Source organism: Rhinoraja longicauda, chromosome 8 (genome assembly GCF_053455715.1).
Source record: "Rhinoraja longicauda isolate Sanriku21f chromosome 8, sRhiLon1.1, whole genome shotgun sequence".
In the NCBI taxonomy this organism is placed as follows: domain Eukaryota; kingdom Metazoa; phylum Chordata; class Chondrichthyes; order Rajiformes; family Arhynchobatidae; genus Rhinoraja; species Rhinoraja longicauda.
The window spans coordinates 67673432-67699739 of record NC_135960.1 but is presented as its reverse complement, the minus strand read 5'-3'; the positions used below and the strand labels follow the sequence as shown (position 1 = coordinate 67699739).

At 45.3% G+C, this 26308-nt stretch overlaps 1 protein-coding gene across 1 annotated transcript in view; it reads right to left on the bottom strand.

Annotated features, from left to right (window-relative positions):
* LOC144596371 (collagen alpha-3(VI) chain-like) overlaps positions 1 to 24290 on the bottom strand; it is a 168660-nt gene extending 144370 nt beyond the window's left edge. Inside the window, exons 1-3 of the mRNA XM_078404627.1 lie at positions 24153 to 24290; positions 6429 to 6525; positions 4662 to 5270 (exon numbers count right to left, since the gene is read on the bottom strand). Coding sequence (XP_078260753.1) covers positions 4662 to 5270; positions 6429 to 6498 — 679 coding nt within the window. The 5' untranslated portion in view covers positions 6499 to 6525; positions 24153 to 24290. The remainder of the gene's footprint in view (positions 1 to 4661; positions 5271 to 6428; positions 6526 to 24152) is intronic.
* Between the last annotated feature and the right edge of the window lie 2018 nt (positions 24291 to 26308).

Sequence of the window (26308 nt, the reverse complement as noted above, 5' to 3'; positions counted from 1 at the left end):
TTCCCCTGACTCCGCTATCCTTAAGAGCTCTATCTAGTATTTATGCACTACTTGAAACATGAAATGTGAAAACCTCTTCTGTAAACACAATTGAATGTGCCATATTTATAATAACTATCCTCTTCACAAGTCCGCCAAAATCTTTTGTCTAATTAATTGGATGAAAGATGTTAATACTAAATTTGTTCTCACTTGTTTATTTGAAGTATAATATTTGTAGGGGGATGGTTTTTCCTCTGCTAGCAGTTGTCTCTCTCCTTGTCTTAGTTCAGTGACAGGATAGAACAGATCTCGGGCAATTTAGTTTAGAGATATAGTGCGCAAACAGGCCCTTCGGCCCACCAAGTCCGCACCGACCAGTGATCCCCGCACATTAACACTATCCTACACACACTAGGGACAATTTTTACATTTATACCAAGCCAATTAACCTACAAACCTGTACGTCTTTGGAGTGTGGGAGGAAACCACAGCTCTCGGAGAAAACCCATGCAGGTCACGGGGAGAACGTACAAACTCCGCACAGACAGCACCCGTAGTCGGGATCGAACCCGGGTCTCTGGCGCTGAATGCACTGTAAGGCAGCAACTCTACCGCTGCACCACCGTGCTGTGTACACACTAACACTATCCATTGTTCATGTTGAATAATGATCTCATTTGGGCAGCCTTTAGTAAGGCAGTGTGAATTTTAAAAGTCGTGGTGGCACTGCAGATTTTGGTCCACCACCAGGTGCAGAAATTGGCCTGGAAACTGAAAATGCTGGAAAAACTCAGGTCAGGCAATATCTGTGGCGAGAGAAACAATGAATGTTTCAGCTCAAAGACTCGTCATCAGAATGCAGCAATCAGCATTCACTTCACCATAAACCCCTGGGCTAAAACCAGATTGCAAGCTGAAAGATACAAGGATAACCTACTCTGCCATCCAGTGACTGTGGCAACAGGGTACAAATGTTTATAACTCGTCAGGGGTTGAACTGATATATCAATGAGCAATTCATGTCTGTTTATTACAGAACATCAGTGAAAACCATCCAATGAACTGAATGGTCTGTCAGCAATAGGAATTTCACACGGAAGGAACGCACAATAGCAAAACATCGCCCTTCATTGGGAATCTAGTCTCTGACTTTGCAAATTCAAAGTGATGGCTCTTACAACACACATTTAACCTACTTCATTTTTAGAAGATTTCAATTACAGCTGGATTGAATTGCTATCGACTATCCCAACATTTAAGAAACAGCTAGACAGCTACACGAATAGGACAGGTTGGGGGGGATATGAACCAAAAGCGGGCAGATGGGACTAGTGCGGGGGGGGGGGGCATGTTGGCCGGTGTGTGCAAGTTGGGCCGAAGGGCCTGTTTCCAGGCTGTATCACTCTGTGACTCTATGCTGCCACGGTTGACTGAAGGTTGATCTTTCCCCTCCGTGTTCCCTCTCTACTCCACTGAGAAGTGGCATGACACCACAGGGCTGTGATCCAAAACACAATAAAACCGAACCCAGGTCTTGGTCCAACACCCATCTTCTTTCACTGAATGCAAGCATAACAACACTCTGGACTATTTCACATCGCCAGATATTCAATTTTGTTTTTAAATCAAAGAATGCAGAATAAGCTAAAACCATTTATTTGTGATTACATTGTGCATGGTGACACAGCCTTTCTTACCATACAAGCAGTTGTGTAAAAGTACATCGTGTGCACACAGCTTAATGGTGGTGGAAGCAAAGCTCTTGGATGTTAATAGCAACACAAATGAACAGATAGTCAAGCACTGAGAAGACAAACGGATTTTCTGACTGGCTCCAACTGGCTCCAAACTTCTTTATGTTTCACCCATTTTTTTTTCACAACAAGGTTTCTGAAATTATATTATTATTTGAGGACTAAATTTCATTCTTCGCCCTTTGTCGTATGTTTTCAATAAATTCCGTGTTCATTTAATTGTGATCATTTAGGTTTCCCTCAGCACGTTCCCTGCATATTCTCAACCCCGGCTTCTCACCATGTCCCGGGAGATAACGTTCAATCAACCCTTCACCAATGAGACTGGAAGAGTGCCTTGTTATTGCTTCCTTCATTTGTCAGAGAATGAAGGAAGCAATTGGGACTGTCTACGTGTCAGCAGGATCGAGGTACCTGAAGCCATTTCAAATGCAACCTTAAATGTGCATCCCCAAATCAGAGCATCACCAACTTGGCCAATAGATTTATTCTAACACCTTAAGACTTGGGTGCATCCAGTGTATAAGCATGAGCACACACATAAGAATAAACATATGCACTTCTGTTGCAGTTAGAAATATTGATGTCTCTGGCAACTGTCTATGGCCTGCCTGAAATAAAACCTATTTTCTTTGGTTAAAAAAAGCATGAATATATTTAAGGCAGGACCAAAAAATGGAAGGAAGCCCAGGTGTCAATTTTCCTAAGTCCCTTTTTTAATTTAGTTTAATTTAGAGATGCAGCAGGGAAACAGGCCCTTCAGCCCACCAAGTCCATGCTCACCATCGATCACCCGTTCACACTTGTTTGATGTTATCGCACTTTTGCATCCACTCCCTGCACACTGGGGGGCAATTTACAGAGGGTCAATTAACCTACAGTTCCACACATCTTTGGGATGTGGGAGGAAGCTGGAACGCCCGAAGAAAACCCACGCGGTCACGTGGAGAACATGCAAACTCCACACAGACAACCTCCAAGGTCAGGGATGACGCAGTGAGGCGAGGGAAATATCTGCTGTACAAACGTCCCTATCCCTCTCTGATAGCAACTGATCTCCATTCAGGTTTCCCACTAACTTGAGTTGATATCTAAAGATAAAAGCTCTCCAGGATTGACAAATTAAAGCACAATATAACAAATAAACAAAAACGTAGGAATTTAGAACTCAATTCATTGAACTTCATTGAGGCTCTTGTTCCTCAAATTTACCTTTATGCAATCCAATTTTACTTAAATTAATGTGTACGGGGAAACTACAGATGCAGGTTTAAACCGAAGACAGACACTAAAGGCTGGAGTAACTCAGCGTGTCAGGCAGCATCTCTGTAGAAAAGGAATACATGATGTTTCAGGTCTGAAGAAGGGTCTCGACCTGAAACGTCACCTATTCTTTTTCTCCAGAGATGCTGCCTGACCCACTGAGTTATGAGAATGATATCAGGAATGAGTGGGATAACTAACATTTGATGAGCGTTTGTCGGCACTGGGCCTGTACTCGCTGGAGTTTAGAAGGATGAGGGGGGGACCTCATTGAAACTTAGCGATTAGTGAAAGGCCTGGATAGAGTGGATGTGGAGAGGATGTTTCCACCAGTGGGAGAGTCTAGGACCAGAGGTCATAGCCTCAGCATTAAAGTACGTTCCTTAAGGAAAGAGAAGCGGAGGAATTTCTTTAGTCAGAGGGTGGTGAATCTGTGGAATTCGTTGCCACGGAGGGCTGTGGAGACCAAGTCAAAATATCTGGTGCTATTTTTAAGGCAGAGATAGATAGATTCTTGATTAGTACGGGTGTCAGGGGTTATGTGGAGAAGGCAGGAGAATGTGGTTGAAAGGGAGAGATAGATCAGCCATGATTGAATGGCAGAGTCGACTTGATGGGCCGAATGGCCTAATTCTGCTCCTATCACTTACGAACTTACTCCAGTCTTTTGTGTCTGTCTTTATTTAAAGTAATGCTATTTTCAAAAAAACAAATCTTTCTAATCCTAGCTGGGAGATTATTTCAAACATTTGTGCCTCTCAAACCCTTTCCAATATAAATGTTGAAATCGCTAGCTGAGATTAAGTGATCTGAAGCCACTGCATCAGCTTAATTTTAAGTACACATTTGTCACAAAACTCACTCAGCCAAAACTCTACTCATCCATTGTATATACTTCTGCCAGAAACCTTCACTAAGACTCTAGTTGAGAATGCAGATATATTTCTCAAACATATATTTCTGACATTGGCAGTGAATTTTAGTCGTGATAGGTTATTAATTTGTAGCATGCCTCTGGTAAAAATGCATAAATGGGTGTTTAATTAAAACCACATACAGTGACGAGGGGCAGTGATTGTTAGTAGAACATTAATTCTAGAGTACGTCTGCTCTTTGCTCAGTAATTTAAGAGCCAAATTCACCTGACGATCGAAATCCCAATATTGTTTTCCCCTCCAATCACTCTCCCATCCCTTCCTGAAGGCGTTGACTCCTCTGAGATTGATGGCAATCCTCCAGTGCCATGCCCAGGTAGCTACCTTCGTCCACAGGTCCAGTCCTCAGATGTTGGCAGGCCACTGATCCACGTAAGGACTTGCCATCCACGCGCCCTTGGGCATTTTTCACCAGGAGTCAGGAGTTAGCAATCAGGAGCGGGATCCCTCGCTGATTTTTCCAACCCCTCCCTTGCCCAGGGTGCTGAGGCTAATTTGCTGCACCCCTTTCTGCCTCCCTGGTCGAGATCAGCAAACTCAGCACAGACCAGCGGGTCGAATCTGGGACCACTCTGGTCTGCATGGCTCAGCCTGTCGACGAAACGTGCCCTCGACAACTGAGCCATCAGGGAGCGTTGGCATGTGCTTTCCCCCCGCCTCGCCGTTTTAAAACAGATTAGCTTGAGCAGAGTAAGCAAAGGAGCAGAGTTTCCAGCCGGCTCTTTACCTGAGGTATCTTTTATTATCCCATCGGATAATAGTTGTGCTGCCGCCATGTGCACACCCGCCACTAGGTCGTTTACAATGCCCTCGAGGGCAGCAAAGTCATCGAGGCGGTAAACAAACCTCTCATAAGGTGCACTCGCAATCTCCTTTAGCTCCCATTCAACTGCCCGCTGGACTCCAATGGCAAACATTATGACATTGGCTGACTTAAGGGAGGCAGACGCAGGGACCACGTCATCCTGAGAGCGGCCGTCTGTCAGCACTATCACAATCTGCGGCACTCCTTGTTCGGCTCTACTCCCGTTGGCTTTAGTGAGCTGTTCCTTGATTAGATACTCTAGAGCTAGTCCGGTTTTGGTGCCACCCCCCTGATAAGACATGTTCCATATGTGGAATAGGATGTCCTGCTTCGCAAAATAAGTGTTTAAATGGAACTCGGCTCGGGTCTTTTCCATGTACTGCACCAGGCCAAAACGAAATCTGTTCTCTCCAATAGCAAAAGCCTTTATAACCCTGAACAGAAACTCCCGTACATATTGGAAATTGTCCTGGCCCATGCTCCAAGAGGCATCCACTAGAAAGACTATGTCAGCAGCAATTGTTCTGTCATCTTTAAGAAAGAAAAGCTGTTTAGCACTATCTTAAACGTTTTTGCCATTTTCTTTTTTAAAACACTGAAAATCATTTTCTGCACTCTTACAGAATGATATTACTATTTATACGTTTGGTGTTTTCTTTTGTGACCTCTTTTTCTTTTTGTGCTCGTTTCACTTTCTTCTAGTTCTTAGGCCCTTGATCCCTCACCCCCCTTCCCTTCCACAACTCCCAATTAAGAGAGGAGGCAGGGGAGGAGGGTTTACATCATTGCATGGATTCCTTTGCCTTCGTAGAAGATTCCTTTAAAACCTTAATGTCTCACGCCTTTAAACCCTTGAGATGCAATGACAGATGAAATAATTGCAACTTTATCGTTTAAAAAAAAGGCCTTTTGGAAATGCCTGGCTAAAATGTCGTCCTTCATCTTTGGCACTAAAGATGTCCCACACTAGGATCAGAATTTTGTGTTCTACTTCTAAAGTGCAGCTCATTGACTTCAACGGAATACATTTCGCAGGCTGGGCACAAAGTGCTGGTATGACCGTCTGCACATGGTGTTCATTCAGCACCATCAATGGGGATGAGTATTGAGCTCATTTAGTTAACCAGCTCAAACTCTAGCTTCTCCAGTCCCAGGCGTGATCGGTCGCAAAACATGCTGAGAGGGGAGATGCGAACTCTGCTGCCAGACCCCCATCAATCGCCCTAAAAGCAGCCATTTTGCAATGGAGTCCGATCCAGCATTGACTCCTCTGACCGATCGTCTCTATAGGAATGGTCAAAGTCATCTGCTTGATTCATCCCTGGGGTGATGAGACTTTAAACAGTAAGGGAAAGGATAACAATTCATCCCAAGGCATCCTTCAATTGCATTCCAATCCTGATCCACCAACTTAATCACATTAAATCATTTCAATAGTGAAGATGAAAACAATGTCATCAAATATCAGTTAAGCATAACCTTAGTTTGCACTTCAATATAATTATGCTATTTCCTTGCAGTAATAGTGTCCATCACAGATAGTTTTCAAAAGTAACACTTACCTCAGAGTCTCTGTAAATAAAATATTAGTTATATGTTGGCCGAATGTTTCGTTTCAAGTCAACACACATCAATGTTAAGAGAATAAACCTGCCTCAAAAGACCCTGCAGGATCTCCATAATTCTTACCCTGTTGCGCTCGAATGAAACAAATTAGGCTGAAGAGTGCCAGTAAAGGCATGACACGTAGTTTGGTCATTTTGGAAACAAATGCTGGGCTTGTGACCTGAAATGAAAATGAACGCAGGTCAGCAAAAAATAAAAATGCACTCAAATCAGATAAATCTATCAATGCGCAAAGAACCAATTCAATTGAACAAAAAACAAACGTACAATCATGCGATCCACGAACTGCTGTGAGCCTCAGTGGAGAAATGCAGAAGTCAAACAATATGGGACAGGGAAGTCCCCATTCAGTCATCCTCAATGGGCATTCAGAAATTATAACGGAGTCCAGAACTTGATCAAAATAACCAGACAGGTTATTTCTTTCCTTAAACAATATCCTTTTTTTTTTGTGTAGAAAGGAACTGCAGATGCTGGTTTAAACCGAAGATTGACATAAAATTCATCGAGCCAGGCCCCAAACGTCCCCTATTCCTTCTGTTTGGAGACACGATTTCACGAAGAAGGACTTCGGTGCGAATGCGCATGCACAGGCGTGGACTTTATTAAGACGTTCCCAACATTCGCATAAATTATATTAGCATATGTCACAACATAGAAACATAGAAACATAGAAAATAGGTGCAGGAGGAGGCCATTCGGCCCTTCGAGCCTCCACAGCCATTCAATGTGATCATGGCTGATCATCGAACTCAGTATCCTGTACCTGCCTTCTCTCCATACCCCCTGATCCCTTTAGCCACAAGGGCCACATCTAACTCCCTCTTAAATATAGCCAATGAACTGGCCTCAACTACCTTCTGTAGTTCCACAGATTCACCACTCTCTGTGTGAAAAAAAACATTCTCATCTCGGTCCTAAAAGACTTCCCCCTTATCCTTAAACTGTGACCCCATGTTCTGGACTTCCCCAACATCGGGAACAATCTTCCTGCATCTAGCCTGTCCAACCCCTTAAGAGTTTTGTAACAACATTCCCCCTTTTTTCAAAACTGCCTCTTCTACCAACTTGTCCATGCTGACCATGATGTCCCGTTTGCATGCATGTGGCCCATATCCCGCCCGACCTTTCCTTCCCATGTCCCTGTCCAAATGCTTATTAAACATTGTATTTGTACCATTTCTACTGGCAGCTTGCTTCATATACCCACAACTCTGTCTGCCGCCTGGGTCCCTTTCAATCCTTTCCCTTGGCACCTTAAACCTCTGAATCTAGAATTCCCCTCCCTTTTCTACCCCACCCTGGGGAAGATACTGTGTGTCCCCCCACCTTATCTGTGCCCCTCATAATTCCACAATTTCTCCCAGGTCATCCCTTGGCCTCCTTCGATCCAGGGAAACTCAGCCCCAGTTCTCCAGTTTCTTCTCATCACTCAAGCTCTCCAATCCCAGTAACATTCATGCAAATATATTCTGCGCTCTCCCTAACTTAACCACATGCACAATGAATATACTATTGGAAATGTTCTTCCTTGCCCATCGCCTGACCTTTGTGAAAGCCCACTGGAATTTAAACGCATGTTCTCTCAAAGGTGTGCTATCTCGCCCACCAGATTACCGACCAGCAATCGAAGAGGAAATCTACTCTCTTGTTTTCTGGGGCCAACTTCCTATTCCTGCGGTGGCATTTCCTTAAATAATTTACCATACTTTTATCAATAAACCACCCACGCTTCCTTCCGATTATAAAAACATCTTTTGTTTGGGCATGGCCATTTCCTCAGACCGTCTAATGAATTTTTCAGACATAACATGCCTTTTGCAATTTTGTACTGGGATCCTTGTCCGAATGGGCAGTTATTTTGTCACTCGTTCTTAATGAACCTAAGGTTCTTAAAGATAGAGAAGATGCTGTGATTCTACCACATCCTACCACAACCAGAGAGCAGTCCTGAACTACTATCAACCTCATTGGTGACCCTCAGACTATTCTTGGTCAGACTTTGCTGGCTTTGCCTTGCATTAAACGTTATTCCCTTATCATGTATCTGTACACTGCGAATGGCTCGATTGTAATCATGCATTGTCTTTCCGCTGACTGGTTAGCACACAACAATAGCTTCTCACTGTACCACGTGACAATAAACTAAACCACTACTATGAAGCTGAAGTTACCATAAATTAATATAGTAATATAAATTAACCTGATCTCCCGGTGGCTGAGCACTTCAACTCCCCCTCCCAGTTTGACCTTTCTGTCATGGGCCTCCTCCAGTGCCATAGTGAGGCCCACCGGAAATTGGAGGAACAGCACCTCATATTTCGCTTGGTCAGCTTGCAGCCCAGCGGTATGAACATTGACCTCTCCAACTTTAAATAGTTCCTCTGTCCCTCTCTTCCCCTCCCCCTTCTGTACACTGTGAATGGCTCGATTGTAATCATGTATTGTCTTTCTGCTGACTGGTTAGCACGCAACAAAAGCTTTTCATTGTACCTCGGTACACGTGACAATAAACTAAACCACTACTATGAAGCTGAAGTTACTATAAATTAATATAGTAATATAACTTAACCTGATCTCCCGGTGGCTGAGCACTTCAACGCCCCCTCCCACTCCTAGTCTGACCTTTCTGTCATGGGCCTCCTCCAGTGAGGCCCACCGGAAATTGGAGGAACAGCACCTCATATTTCGCTTGGGCAGCTTGCAGCCCAGTGGTATGAACATTGACTTCTCCAACTTTAGATAGTTCCTCTGTCCCTCTCTTCCCCTCCTCCTTCCCAGATCTCCCTCCATCTTCCTGTCTCCATTTATATCCTTCCTTTGTCCCGCCCCCTGACATCAGTCTGAAGAAGGGTCTCGACCCGAAACGTCCCCCATTCCTTCTCTCCTGAGATGCTGCCTGACCTGCTGAGTTACTCCAGCATTTTGTGAATAAATACCTTTGATTTGTACCAGCATCTGCAGTTCTTTTCTTATACTATAAATTAATGAGATGCTTTTCTCAGGTTAAAGGGTGTAGCATTTGGTATCGGTTTATTATTCTCAATATATTGTGTACCAAGATACAGTGAAAGGCTTTATAATAATAATAATAATAATAATAATAATAAACATTTATTTTATATAGCGCTTTTCAAAATACTCAAAGACGCTTTACAAAAACAGTCAAAACATAAAAACAAACAAAAGAACAAAAGATTTGTCCTGACGGAGAAGCGGCGAACAAATAGCGCCAGCGTCCTCTCACGTCAGGGTCCGGCAGAAAACAATAAAGAACACAAGACACACAATTACAGTTTAACACAAACAACCATCACAGTGATTGCTCCAGGCACACCCTCACTGTGATGGAAGGCAAAGAAAAGTCTTATCTCCTCTTATAGTCAATAGACAATAGACAATAGGTGCAGGAGGAGGCCATTCGGCCCTTCGAGCCAGCACCGCCATTCACTGTGATCATGGCTGATCATTCTCAATCAGTACCCGTTCCTGCCTTCTCCCCCATACCCCCTGACTCCGTTATCCTTAAGAGCTCTATCTAGCTCTCTCTTGAATGTATTCAGAGAATTGGCCTCCACTACCTTCTGAGGCAGTGAATTCCACAGATTTACAACTCTCTGACTGAAAACGTTTTTCCTCATCTCCGTTCTAAATGGCCTACCCCTTATTCTTAAACTGTGGCCCCTGGTTCTGGACTCCCCCAACATTGGGAACATGTTTCCTGCCTTTAACGTGTCCAACCCCTTAATAATCTTATACGTTTCGATAAGATCCCCTCTCATCCTTCTAAATTCCAGTGTATACAAGCCTAGTTGCTCTAATCTTTCAACATTCGACAGTCCCGCCATTCCGGGAATTAATCTAGTAAACCTACGCTGCATGCCCTCAATAGCAAGAATATCCTTCCTCAAATTTGGAGACCAAAACTGCACACAGTACTCGAGGTGCGGTCTAACTGTGGCGTTCTGTGCTGCATCTTGGTGGAACCAGTCTGTTGCTGAAGGTGATCCTCAGGTTAAATAGTGTGTCATGGAGGGGGTGAGCGGGGCTGTCGTAGTTAAATTTAAATTATTTGTTATAATCCGAACCAAGATTCCCACCTTTCGTCAATTATAAACTGGAATTCTGGCAGTATTCCCCAGCTGTGGCCTCCCTTTTAATGGCAGACTTCAAAGAAGTCACAGGAAATGACCCTCAACGCTGTAAAGGGCATGTGCTTGAACTCAGAGCAATTAACTACAGGCTACGCCACGAACAACTTCAGAAACAATTACCTCCTGCTAATTGTGAATGTGAAGCCAATCCCAATATGGCTGAGAATAGAATTCCACTATACTAAACCAGAAACATTAACTTCCATGATCCAATTTATCTTTCAAGAAATTTGCCGAGTAGCCTCAGTGGCATTGTTATGATATAGTTTAGTTTAGTTTAGAGATACAGCGCGGAAACAGGCCCTTTCGGCCCACCGGGTCCGGGCCAACCACTGTTTAGAAGGATGAGAGGGGATCTTGTGGAGATGTATAAAATTATAAAAGGACTGGACAAGCTAGAAGCAGGAAAAGTGTTCCCAATGTTCGGTGAGTCCAGAACCAAGGCCACACTCAGAATAAAGGGGAGGCCATTTAAAACTGAGGTGAGAAGAAACCTTTTTCACCCAGAGAGTTGTGAATTTGTGGAATTCTCTGCCACAGAGGGCAGTGGAGGCTAATTCACTGGATTAATTTATAAGAGAGTTAGATAGAGCTCCAGGGGCTGGTGAATCGAGGGATATGGGGAGAAGGCAGGCACGGGTTACTGATTGTGGATGATCAGCCATGATCACAATGAATGGCGGTGCTGGCTCGAAGGGCCAACTGGCCTCCTCCTGCACCTATTTTCTATGTTTCTATGACCAGCGATCCCCGCACATTAACACTATCCTACGCCCACTAGGGATAATTTTTACATTTACCAAGCCAATTAACCTACATACCTGTACGTCCTTGGAGCGTGTGAGGAAACCGAAGAGAAAACATAAGCAGGTCACGGGAACAGTGTACAAACTCCGTACAGATGGCACCCGTAGACGGGATCGAACCCGGGTCTCCGGCGCTGCATTCGCTGCAGGGCAGCATCTCTACCGCTGCGCCACCGTGCCGCATTTAGTTAAATTACAGTTTCACTCTCCACTTCAACTCCCCTCCCCCACTTCAATAATCCAAACCAAATAATGACCCGATTATCTTTGATAATCAAAAATGTGATTTTTGCACAAAAAACACCGAAAAATATGAACAGAAAATCAAGGCAAAGGTTCTCCATCTGCAGCAGCAACTTGAATAATATTAGGCAGACTTTAACTTTCCCTTGCATCTATCAATTAAGTAAATATGTGTCGGGAAGGCTAAAAGGAAATGGTGGAAGACTGGAGAGGAATGACAACATTTCAGAGCTTGTGTTCCTAAAGCCCTTTGTCAACACGTCTCAACATTCAACTGTTGATTCGGTCCAAGTGTGGCAGAAGGAAGGGCCTAGGCAAAGAATTATTTTACTGAGCTTCATTCAGACTCCTTCAATGACAATTAAAATACAAAGTACTTGTGCCGTAACACCAGGATAAGCATTCAACCTAGAAAACCAAGCTCACAGCCAAAGTAGTATCTAAACTGATTCTACCAACTTGTGCTAAGGACAACAATTAACTCCATATGCAGCAATCAGCTCCCTTACATGTTAACAAGCTCATTGGAAAAATGATCGTGTAGATGCAAATATATCATTGGGGCTATTAAGTGGGGACCTCTCTTCACTGGTTTCACTGAAGATGTGTCTGAATGGTAGCAACATCACCTAGTGGTCACCCCCAAGAACAACACCAGTCAATTGTAGTGCAAACCTTAGGGAATGAATCCGTTGAGTTAGGATTCTCGGGAAATATCAACAGTTAGTTCTGGCGTTCCAGAATAACCCACCTCAATACCTGTTCTCACCACCTATGCTACCGGTATCTAAATAAACTACAGAAGATTAATTCACTCTGACAAATGCTGACCACGCACATCCTGTCTTCCACTTATCCCAACCCATCATTAAACTCGGAGCGCCACAAATATCAACCTTGCATAAAACCAGGAGACACTTACACAGAATACACTTGCAAAGAAATACACATACCGCATGTTATACATTTCCGCCCTGCCCACAACTGTCAGTATTTCTTCTCCACCAACTCTGGCACGATTATAATCATACATATTGTTCCCACAGAGGCTTTGAGAAGTGAGCATGGAAGGGCAAATATGGAACTAATGGTTGGCCTTGCTTCAGGTTTGTATTCAGGACAACAGTAAATAATTCAACATAGTCATCTATTGTTCATCGACGAGGATGCCACCAACTATCATTAATTTTAATGATATCTCAAATGTTTTAATTCATATTTGCCAGATATTTCACTCTGCTGTCATTATCTGGAGCTTTTTTTCCCCATGCAGTCCATCTGTGGCAATGGAAACTAACTCTTTCTACAACTCCTACAAAGGGTTCCACTCTATCTACCCCTCAACTCCTGTAACTAACATAGGAGAGACAGAATATTTGCACAAGTGGTTTGCAACTAGGAATATTGTACAGTAGACACAAAAAGCTGGAGTAACTCAGCGGGACAGGCAGCATCTCTGAAGTTTTGGGTCGAGACCCTTCTTCAGACTGGTTATGTTGTAAGTAACGATGATAAATGAAACAGGCCATTGTTAGCCTGTTCCCTTTATCATCGTTACTTTTTTGCATATCTTTCATTCATTGTTCTTTATCTCTCCACACCATCGTCTACATCTCTCGTTTCCCTTATCCCTAACCAGTCTGAAGAAGGGTCTCGACCCGAAACGTCACCCATTCCTTACTCCAGCTTTTTGTGTCTAAAGGGCGGCACGGTGGCGCAGAGGTAGAGTTGCTGCCTTACAGCGAATGCAGCGCCGGAGACCCGGGTTCGATCCTGACTACGGGCGCCGTCTGTACGGAGTTTGTACGTTCTCCCTGTGACCTGCGTGGGTTTTCACCGAGATCTTCGGTTTCCTCCCACACTCCAAAGATGTACAGGTATGTAGGTTAATTGACTGGGTAAATGTAAAAATTGTCCCTAGTGTGTGTAGGATAGTGGTAATGTGCGGGGATCGCTGGGCGGCATTGACTCGGTGGGCCGAAGGGCCTGTTTCCATGCTGTATCTCTAAATCTAAAAAAAATCTAAATCTAAACTTCAGTTTGAACCAGCATCTACACATTCCTTCCTACACATATCGTACAGTAGACGCCATTTTGCATTATTCTCATAATTCAAGATTAATAGCACATTTAAAGTAGGACAGGAAAGAATTCTTCATGCAATCAATGGTGCCTTGTACTTTCAATGGCAAGAAATTGACATTTGTGGAACAAATTCTAATGGTATACAGTAGCAGTTTGCAACAACATGACTTAAAACAAGGGCAGTGGCTGATCTGTGTCTGTTAAGTATATCTGGGACAACAAAGCAGATTAGGCATTGGTCCATCCAGCAGAGATTGGAACCTGCTATTGCATGGACGGACATCCTTACCCATCACTGATGACAACTGGAATTTTGCTACAAAGATATCAAAACCACAGATAAATAACTTCTAAGCACCAGGAACCACAGCATATTTACAGGTACAACATTCACCGTAACTGGCTGATGTAAAGGGTCTATTGGCTTCTCAGCCAGGAAACATCAGGACTAGTTGGATGAGAATGGGCAGGAGCTCCAAGAGCTAATTAATTGCCAGCACAACGAGTCAGGTGGTGGGCGGAAAGACCGCCAGCAAATGACGGTATCTCGAGCACTGTCAATGTCATCTGCAATGCAAGGCCCATGGGACTGGGCCACAGAGAGCAAGAATGGGGGATTTGATTAGTAGGTTTACAGACAGTATGACATTTGTTTGAGCTGTGCACAGCGAAGCAGGTTGCCTAAGGATGCAGAGGGCGGAACAGTGGCAAATCAACTATTGCAGGTCAAAATCTGGCAGAGGCCTTGAGTTCCACCCAATGGTTCGCTAAACGTGGTTACATACATGGATAGGGTAAAGGAAATAACTGCAGATGCTGGTACAAATCGAAGGTATTTATTCACAAAATGCTGGAGTAACTCAGCCGGTCAGGCAGCATCTTGGGAGAGAAGGAATGGGTGACGTTTCGGGTCGAGACCCTTCTTCAGTCTGAAGAAGGGTCTCGACCCGAAACGTCACCCATTCCTTCTCTCCCGAGATGCAGCCTGACCTGCTGAGTTACTCCAGCATTTTGTGAATAAATACATGGATAGGGTGGTGAGAAACATATTGAGAATGTATCCCCTCAGGCACCAAAGGGACTTAGTAAAAAATTAATGTACAAAACATTCCAACAATGATTTATTCTACATTTTCCTTGATCTCCACCCCCTTTGATGTCTCGTACTCACACCTTACACTTTCTTATCTCTGCGTCTCCCCTTCCCTGACTCTGAAGAAGGGTCTCGACCCGAAACGTCACCCATTCCTTCTCTCCAGAGATGCTGCCTGACCTGCTGAGTTACCCCAGCATTTTGTGTCTATCCTCAGTTTAAACCAGCATCTGCAGTTCCTTAAGAGTGATGCAGTGTGGAAACGTGCCCTTCGGCCCAACGTGCCCACACTGGCCAACATGTCCCAGCTACACTAGTCCCACCTGCCAGCATTTGGCCCATATCACTCCGAAATTCCACTTCCAACACATTCCACCATTGTGCATGGTTCTCGTTGCCGCATGACAGGCAAGGTACGGAAGCAAGAGAGAGAGATTTAGATTTTTTTTTAGATTTATATTTAGAGATACAGTGCAGAAACAGGCCCTTCGGCCCACCGCATCCGCGCCGCCCAGCGATCCCCGCACATTAACACTATCCTACACCCACTAGGGACAATTTTTACATTTGCCCAGCCAATTAACCTACAAACCTGTACGTCTTTGGAGTGTGGGAGGAAACCGAAGATCTCAGAGAAAACCCACGCAGGTCACGGGGAGAACGTACAAACTCCGTACAGACGGCACCCGTAGTAGTCAGGATCGAACCCGAGTCTCCGGCGCTGCATTCGCTGTAAGGCAGCAACTCTACCGCTGCGCCACCGTGACCGCCCCGAGTGTAGGATCAAGAGGATGTTGCCTGGAAAGCAGGGCTGTGTCATAAGCAGAGGCTTTGGAGACTGGGTGCATTTTCACTGGAACACAGTGAAGCTGAGGGATGACCTTCATGGAAGTTTACGACATTAGGAGAAATATAGATCAGCAGTGTGTTGAGAACTAGAGGGCACAGATTTAAAGTGAGAGGGGAGTTAGTTTGGAGATTTTTGAGAGATACATTTTTCCACACTGAGGATGGTGCCTATAAGGACAAAGCTACCAATGGAGATTTAGATTTAGATTTAGAGATACAGCACGGAAACAGGCCCTTCGGCCCACCGAGTCCGCGCCGCCCAGCGATCCCCGCACATTAACACTATCCTACACACACTAGCGACAATTTTGACATTTACCCAGTCAATTAACCTACATACCTGTACGTCTTTGGAGAGAGGGAGGAAACCGAAGATCTCGGAGAAAACCCACGCAGGTCACGGGGAGAACGTACAAACTCCGTACAGACGGCGCCCGTAGTCAGGATCGAACCCGAGTCTCCGGCGCTGCATTTGCTGTAAGGCAGCAACTCTACCGCTGCGCCACCGTGACGCCCATTATGGAGATTATGGAGATGGTTACAATTAAAATACTTAAAAGGTGTGTGGACAGGTACTTTAATGGGAAAGTTGTGGAGTGATACACACGTAATGCAGGCAATGTAATTGAGGTACACAAGCCTCACAGTCACTGTAGACGAGGTGGTCTGAAAGAGGCCATTTTCTACTGTTCAATTCTACAGTTCAGTAATTCTATGATTTCATCCAATAGCAAAATATTTTGTTCCAGTCACACGACGTTTCCGGACAATAAGGACTATCCACATACTGTTTTAAGAAATCCTCTTACACAAAGAGACGACTCTTTGTGTAAGAGGATTTCTTAAAACAGTATGTGGATAGTCCTTATCGTCCCGAAACATCGTGTGACTGGAACAAATATGGGGGTATGAAACGCATTGCCTGGGGTGGTGTTGGAGGCAAGGTGTTTAAGAGGCTTTTAGGTAGGCACACGGAAGTGCAGGGAACAGAGGGATATGGATCATGTCCCGGCAGATGAGATCAGTTCAACTTGACGTGATGTTCGGTACAAACATTGTAGGTTGTACTGTTCTAGATTCTACTGTTACACCAATAGATTCTGCCCGTCTAAGCCTTTTCCACAAAGGAAGGCCTAGTCAATATTGGCTGAGTGGAAGAACGCCTCCAGCATGTCCTCTCACTCTCCCTGATCAGAAATGCAACCCCTCCACCTCTCTTACCTCCCTCTCGGTCACATTTGAAAGTTTGAAACCCCCGGACAGCTGCCAGTCCTGTTTCTCACACAACCCAGTCCCCACAATGGCCACAGCACCAGAGCACTGAGACAGGTTCAAAATTCATCTATTGATTTAGACAATAGACAATAGACAATAGGTGCAGGGGGAGGCCATTCGGCCCTTCGAGCCAGCACCGCCATTCAATGTGATCATGGCTGATCATTCTCAATCAGTACCCCGTTCCTGCCTTCTCCCCATACCCCCTGACTCCGCTATCCTTAAGAGCTCTATCTAGCTCTCTCTTGAATGCATGCAGAGAATTGGCCTCCACTGCTTTCTGAGGCAGTGAATTCCACAGATTCACAACTCTCTGACTGAAAAGGTTTTTCCTCATCTCCGTTCGAAATGGCCTACCCCTTATTCTTAAACTGTGGCCCCTGGTTCTGGACTCCCCCAACACTGGGAACATGTTTCCTGCCTCTAACGTGTCCAACCCCTTAATAATCTTATACGTTTCGATAAGATCCCCTCTCATCCTTCTAAATTCCAGTGTATTTCCAGTATCTTGTACAATAGAACCAGATACACTGTGTATGAAAGAAAGTAGAATGGGGTGAGGGGGCAAAGATTTAACAAAAAACTACAACAATGGAAGCAAAATACAATGGACGCTGGAAGAATGGAAAATGCTGCAGTGAAAATCAAAGTTGATGTTTCAAGTTGATGAGCACTTAGAGTTGATGAGCAGTCTGAAGAAGGGTCTCGACCCAAAACGTCACCCATTCCTTCTCTCCTGAGATGCTGCCTGACCTGCTGAGTTACTCCAGCATTTTGTCAAGTCAAGTCAATTTTATTTGTATAGCACATTTAAAAACAATACCTTCGAAGGTGAATACCTTCGATTTGTACCAGCATCTGCAGTTATTGTCTTATAGCACTTAGAGATGCGAGTTCATCCACACTAATGAAAGATGGTTTGTAAGAAGTGTAGATCTCCACAAATCGTTTAACTTCAAAATAAGCGTTTTATTACAAATACTATGCAGAGAGCAGGTGAGAAAACCTCTGCATTGTACACCTCATGGTTACAAAGTGAAACGAATTTAATCAGCAGCATAATACAGGTAACACTACCAAAACCAGGCATGGATCACAGATCAGGTCAGCAATACAAAAGTCAGGCGTGGATCAATCCGCCTAGGGGATTGATCTACAGGCTAGCCTGAGACAACAGCAGGGTTTCTTCGTACACAACTGCTACCTGACCAGCAGTGGGCTGCCAGGTTTTAAGGGGTTTTATATTCTTGGCCCGCTGCAGACTGCAGGAGTACGTGCTGAGGGACGCACTGAAGCTCGGTGCAGCCAACGCCAAGGCTCTGTGGGGGAGGATGAGAGGAGATCTTATCGAAACGTATAAGAATATTAAGGGGTTGGACACGTTAGAGGCTGGAAACATGTTCCCAATGTTGGGGGAGTCCAAAACAAGGGGCCACAGTTTAAGAATAAGGGGTAGGCCATTTAGAACTGAGATGAGGAAAAACTTTTTCAGTCAGAGAGTTGTGAATCTGTGGAATTCTCTGACTCAGAAGGCAGTGGAGGCCAATTCTCTGAATGCATTCAAGAGAGAGAGCTAGATAGAGCTCTTAAGGATAGCGGAATCAGGGGGTATGGGGAGAAGGCAGGAACGGGGTACTGAATTGTGAATGATCAGCCATGATCACATTGAATGGCGGTGCTGGCTGGAAGGGCCGAATGGCCTCCTCCTGCACCTATTGTCTATTGACCACCATCCACTGCTGGACATTGGGGGGCAGAATGTGGTGGGGATGCCCCTCAAATAAAGCGAAAGGGATATCACCCCTGGGGGGGGGGGGGGGGTGGCACACGAGTGGCAAGGATGTGGGGTAAAATGAAGTGAATTGGGTAAACAGTATTGAATGTACGAAGAGCCTCGTTGAATGTCGGAAGAATTTTTTCCACGGTTCTTGTATAATATAAAACTTTTTAAAAAAATCAATATAAACTTTATTCACGTAAAAAATATTGTACATATTTTTTACATGAATAAAGTTTATATTGATTTTTTAAAAAAGTTTTATATTCTTGACTAGACAGTGAGACAACTTGAGACACGTAGACAGGCATACTGATGGGAATCACAATGTTCAGAATTATGAGACAGTTTAAGTAAAATTCGATTCACTCGAGTTTAAAATGCTGAGGGGTGAATCTATTAGTGGGTTTTAACATGGTATGGATTTCAGAAAGTGTTGGCCTGACCATCAAAATCCGTGAAAGGTTGTTGATGGTAGATCAGTTAAGATTCACAAGGCTGTGTGGGGGAAATTATATTGACCAGTGATCAAACTGAAGGACGGAATGAGTTTGAAAGGCTGAATGACCCACTTCAGGCTCTGAATAATCCAGTCCACATCTTTCTACCAGAGAGCATGAATATTAAAATCTATGATAGACACAAAAAGCTGGAGTAACTCAGCGGGACAGGCAGCATCTCTGGAGAGAAGGAATGGGTGATGTTTCGAGTTGAGACCCTTCTTCAGACTCGATCTGAAACGTCATCCATTCCTTCTCTCCAGAGATGCTGCCTGTCCCGCTGAGTTACTCCAGCTTCTTGTGTCTATCTTCGGTTTAAACCAGCATCTGCAGTTCCTTCCTACATATTAAAATCTATTGTACACTGGACATTTCTGAGTACGTACAGGCTTGAGGGGGTGTGGGGTAGTTTTAATCCTATTCTTTATATACCAAATGTTTTTTCATTAACTCAAAAATTGCTGAGTAGAATGAAAAGCCCCTTCAGAATGATGATTTATGCATTCAAATGAACTTCAAACAAATTTCACCACATTCGATTTTTGATTTTCTTTTCTCAATAGTGTTAAGAAAATGTGTTTCTTATTTCCCATTTTATAGTTTGCCTTATGACTAGTATTTTGTTCCCTTAAGACCCACCCCCCTCACCCTGCCCATTACGAATGAACCACTTCCTCGCCCCTGCCATCTTTGAAAATCCAAACCAAAACACAATCACGCCATCTCACATTCTAAATCACTCCGTTCAAATAAATTCATTTGACCCGGCGTGTAAGAGGAAAGTAGTTGTCAAGCTGGAAATGGTGCAGGGAAGTTTTACGAGGAAGTTGCCAGGGCTAGAGGCTCTGAGCTGTAGGGAGAGGTTCAGTTGGCTGGGACTCTTCTATTCCTTGGAGCGCATGGGTGACGTTTCGGGTTGTCCCGCTGAGTTCCTCCAGCATTGTGTGTCTAACATTGATTTAATGTCTTCCCCTGCCCAGTTACAATGGTGCAGAGTCAGGGTGACCCATGGGGTTGAAGTATCATTGGATGTGATATTCTCCAGGTAAAAATGGAAATGATTACTTGCCAGTTTCCAAAGCAATTCTCTTGGGCGGTTTCACGTGATGAAAGTGGAGCTTCTGTTGTTAAACAGATTAGACAATAGACAATAGGTGCAGGAGGAGGCCATTCGGCCCTTCGGCCATTCAATATGATCATGGCTGATCATTCTCAATCAGTACCCCGTTCCTGCCTTCTCCCCCATACCCCCTGACTCCGCTATCCTTGGAGCTCTATCTAGCTCTCTCTTGAATGCATTCAGAGAATTGGCCTCCACTGCCTTCTGAGGCAGAGAATTCCACAGATTCACAACTCTCTGACTGAAAACGTTTTTCCTCATCTCAGTTCTAAATGGCCTACCCCTTATTCTTAAACTGTGGCCCCTGGTTCTGGACTCCCCCAACATTGGGAACATGTTTCCTGCCTCTAACGTGTCCAACCCCTTAATAATCTTATACGTTTCGATAAGATCCCCTCTCATCCTTCTAAATTCCAGTGTACACAAGCCTAGTCGCTCCAATCTTTCAACATATGACAGTCCCGCCATTCCGGGAATTACTCGGATAACTCGTAGTATGATAACTCGTAGTTTACTCGTAGTATGATAACAATACATTTTCTCGATTAGTGCGGGTGTCAGAGGTTACGGGGAGAAGGCAGGAGAATGGGGTTGGGAGGGGGAGATAGATCAGCCATGGTTGAGTGGTGGGTGTAGTCTTAAGTAGGATGCTCCTAGAACCTTATGAGCCTCCTCATTCACTACCACCCACCCCAGACCTGCTTCCTTGCTTCAAGGGGTTGAACCAGCACTACTTGGCATTGGAATCATCATTTGCATTCCTGGTCTTTCTCCAACAACGCTCTCTCTCATCTACCAGCCATTTGTTCCCCGTGTCAACTCCATCAATTTGAGCCATTACGTCAAACAAAAAAGCGTGGCATCGCTATCCGCCAATTCATACCGGATTTCAAAGAGAATTCTCAGTCGCCCACTTGTTCCACTGAAGGCTCCCACCTAGTCCTCCAGAACTCCTTTCGCTAGTTCCACCTTGTCGCGTTTGGCCCATCTCCCTCTAAACCTTTCCTATGCATGCGCCTGTCTTTTACATAGTGTTATAGAGCCTGCCTCTAGTACTTCCTCTGGCAGTTCGTTCCATACCCCCTCTCCCCACCCCCTCTCCCCACCCCATCTCCCCACCCCATCTCCCCACCCCCTCTCCCCACCCTTCTCCCCAAACCCCACCCCTCTCTCCACCCCCCACCCCTCTCCCCAACCCCCTCCCCACCCCACCCCACACCCCACCCCAAACCCCACCCCCCACCCCACCCCTCTCCCCACCCCACCCCACCCCCCTCCCCACCCCTCTCTTCCACCCCCCTCCCCACCCCCCTCCCCACCCCAAACCCCACCCCTCTCTCCACCCCCACCCCTCTCCCCACCCCACCCCCCTCCCCAAACCCCACCCCTCTCTCCACCCCCCACCCCTCTTCCCACCCCCTCTCCCCACCCCCAACCCCACCCCTCTCTCCACCCCCACCCCTCTCCCCACCCCACTCCCCACCCCTCTATTGCTATTGTGAAAAAGCTGCCCCTCGAGTTCCTATTAATTTTTCCTCTCTCATCTTAAACCGATTCTTATAAGAAAATAACTGCAGATGCTGGTACAAATCGAAGGTATTTATTCACAAAATGCTGGAGTAACTCAGCAGGTCAGGCAGCATCTCGGGAGAGAAGGAATGGGCGACGTTTCGGGTCGAGACCCTTCTTCAGACTGATTCTTAAACCGGTTCTTGATTCCCCTTGCTCTGGGTAAAAGACTCTGTGCATTCACCCCCACCCGTTCCTCTCATTGCCTTATGCACCTCTATAACATCACCCCTCTTCCCCCCCGCGCTCCCATGAATAAAATCCTTGCCTGCCCAAGAACCCCTGAAACTCAGACCTCCGTGAGTCTTCTTTGCACGAATCTCAAATCTGGCATCAATCTCGAAAATGCAACATTGTGCGTAAGGACTAAACAAATGCGAGCTTTCAGACACAAGGCTGTCGAAGAATGGATTAGATTGGGGATTCCCCCCCCCCCCCCAAATGCGTTGTCAACGAGGATTGCTTTTCAGACAAAGTTAATCACTAATAGAATTTGCAAATTTTAGAGACATGCAATTTTAGAGACCCGAAACGTCACCCATTCCTTCTCTCCCACGATGCTGCCTGACCTGCTGAGTTACTCCAGCATTTTGTGAATAAATGCATATATATATATTTGTTTAGCCATCTGAGACAGTGTTACTTAAACCTGCACCTGGTGTTTTGAATTAAGCTGCTTTCAAATCGACGTTTGAAAGGTTTAAGAACATGCAGCTTTGCCAACGCATTTGAAAAAAAACCCCCAATCTAATCTATTCTTCGACAGCCTTCTTTCTGTCTGAAAGCTCGCATTTGGTTTTACTCCTTGAGAAAACTAGAGTGAAAATGCCGGCTTTCATTCTTGATCACAATTTAACTCGTGGCAAGAAAATACTTCAAATGCAAAAATGATGTGGCTGGAATGTGCATCGAGCTCACAAGGAAATATAACAGAGGGAATGTATTTGTAAAGGAGGCTGGTGGAAGTCTAGTTTGCGTTCAGACCCAGGCAGCAATAGCCCGGAGCATCTGTGACTGCACACAATACATAGGCAGTTTAAGGGGTCTGTCAGGAATGCGCCAGCTCCAAGTCCAAACTTGTTCAAAGTCCAAGCACATTGAGCAACACTCGCCCCCGTCCCACCTTCGCCTGTATGGACACAGGCTGTTAATTCCCCCATCGCTCTCACAGCACAAACCCTTCAAACATTCTCATCCTCCGCCCCAATTACCCCCGGCCACAGACCCCTCCCCTCCCATACATCCCTCCCCTCCCAGTCTACGACCCCCTCCCCGTCTACGACCCCCTCCCCTCCCACGACCCCCTCTCCTCCCAAGACCGCCTACGACACCCTCCCCGCCTATGACCCCTCCCCTCCCCGCCTACGACCCCCTCCCCTCCCCGCCTACGACCCCCTCTCCGCCCCGCCTACGACCACCTCCCCTCCTACGACACCCTCCCACACCCCTCTCCTCCCCGCCTACGACCCCCTACCACACACCCCTCCCCTCCCCGCCTACGACCCCCTCCCCACCTACGACCCCCTTCCCACCTACGACCCCCTTCCCCTCCCCACCTACGACCCCCTCCCCTCCTTGCCTACGACCCCCTCCCACACACCCCTCCCCACCTACGACCCCCTCCCCTTCTTCGACCCCCTCCCCGCCCCGCCTACGACCCCCTCCCCTCCCCGCCTACGACCCCCTTCCACACACCCCTCCCCGCCTACGATCCCCTCCCCACCTACGACCCTCTCCCCGCCTACGACCCACTCCCCTCCCCGCCTACGACCCCCTCCCACACACCCCTCCCCGCCCACGACCCCCTCCCCTCCCACACACCCCTCCCCACCCTTCAAACGTCGATTTGAATGCAGCTTAATTCAAAACTCCAGTTGCAGGTTTAAGTAACGCTGTCTCAGATGGCTAAACATATATATATATATATATACATACATATTCATATACATATACATATACATATACATATACATATATATATATGCATGTCTCTATAAATTTGCAAATTCTATTAGTGATTAACTTTGTATGAAAAGCAACCCTCGTAACCCAATAAGCACACACTTGAAACCTTGAACTTTCAAGGTAAACCTTGAACTACAAGTTTAAAATAAGCCCAATTCACAAACGCTTCCAACAAATGGAATTTCCAATTGGAAATGTAAGCAATTACATTTGTATTCATGACATAAACCATAAACAATTATGATTTAGCACATTGATCATTGACAACAGTACAGCTGGCAAGAATAGCAGTACAAAAAGCAACCTAATACAGTCAGCAAGCAGCCTACAGTCTGTTGAACCAACTCCTACCCTCAGCTCCTGCCGGGAGAGTGAATTCGCTCTTCAGTTTTCACTTGCTGGACATGTCAGAGTGAAGCCAGTTGTCGCCCGGCGCTGCGTCTTTGCACCTCGAAGTTCTGGTGGTGGTGGAGTTGGTGGAACGGGAGACCGTGAGACCTGTGACTACCAGCTCAGGAGCCCCGACGATGAGCTGACTCCAGGAAGGAAAGGGCTGGGCGATCTCCAAGCTCCAACAACGACACGCCCGCAACTCGACCAAATTGGTAAATTGAAAGCAGACCCAAGAAGAGTCTGAGATGTTAACGCACTGAGGTCATGGTACGCCCCCTCCAAACCGAAAATCTTCCACAGCTTCGCTTATCGATAGCTGTTGCAAGTCCATGTCCATAAAAACCTATCAAATCTCTTAACAGCACTTCTTAAATTAACTACATCCTAATTGATAACATTGATAACATTGATAAATTGATAACAGCACTTCTTAAATTAACTACATCCTAATTGATAACATTGATGACATTGATAACAGCACTTCTTAAATTAACTACATTCTAATTGATAACATTAACAACATTGATAACATTGATAACATTGATAACAGCACTTCTTAAATTAACTACATCCTAATTGATAACATTGATAACATTGATAACATTGATAACAGCACTTCTTAAATTAACTACATCCTAATTGATAACATTGATAACATTGATAAATTGATAACAGCACTTCTTAAATTAACTACATCCTAATTGATAACATTGATAACATTGATAACAGCACTTCTTAAATTAACTACATCCTAATTGATAAGATTCCAATAATTGATGAAGAAAGAGGTAGAGCATGGAAACTCGGCCACCTATCTGCCCACATCGATCACACATTCACACTAGTCCTATCATTACTTACCCACGCTGGGGACATTTACAGAGGGCCAATTAACCTGCAAACCCGCACCTCTTTGGGGATGTGGGAGGAAACCGGAGCACCAGGAGGAAACCGCGCGGTCACGGGGCAGGGAGGGGGAACGTGTAAACTTCACACAGACAGCACCCAGCCGAGGCCAGGATCAAACCCGGGTGTCAGCTCTCCAAACTGCGCCATTGTGTCTCCCCTCATTGTAAATTCCACGCAACTCCCCTGAAATTCAATGTTATCGACTGGTTTATGTTTTTACATGACATTAAATTGTCAGATGGGAGGATTGATTGATTGAAGGAAGGAAAGGAATCCCCCGAAGACAAGCGTTGGGAAAACTGAAGGGCGAGAGGTGAAGGCTCGTGTCAGCATGAATACCAGAATTATTCACCGGACAGAAAATCAAGGACGACGAGGATATCTGTTGAAGGGGCCTGTACCGAGATTGCTACTGTCTTTGACACACATTAATGATTTGGACGTGCGTATAATTATCATGGTGGTAATTTGCAGGAGGCACAAAACATGTAAAGTGCCCGAAACAACGGGGAAAGTTGGAATGGACGTCAAAAGAAACGAAGATGGACTTCGAAAATGGTCAAGCACAGGGTCAATGAGAAGTTAAGACAGAGTGAGATGATAATCAGCAGGGATAATAGTCCACATGTTGGGTCCGGCTGCTAATGGAACAATGCGTCCAAACTCCAATTCTAGTCTAAGCCAGCAAAGTTTGCAGCATTTCCATCTGCAGTTTAACTTGATTTAAGCAGTGCCCTCTACAGGGAACATAGTGTGTGCAAAGCAAAGGACAAAGTGGTTGGAAGGAATCACAGTGAAGGCAGACACAAAATGCTGGGGTAACTCAGTGGGACAGGCAGCATCTCTGGAGAGAAGGAATGGGTGACGTTTCGGGTCGAGACCCTTCTTCAGACTGAGAGTCAGGGGAGAGGGAAACGAGAGATTTTGACGGTGATGTAGAGAGATATAGAACAAATGAATTGAAGATATGTGAAAAAGTAACGATGATAAAGGAAACAGGCCATTGTTAGCTGCGGGCTAGGTGAAATCGAGTTAAGGACAATGAGACTCAACAAGACGACTTTGAAGCTGGTAGCACTCGGGTGGGGGAGGGATGGAGAGAGAGGGGATGCAAGGGTTACTTGAAGTTAGAGAAGTCAATATTCATACACACTGGGGTGCCCAAGCAAAATATGAGGTGCTGTTCCTCCAATTTGCGTTGGGCC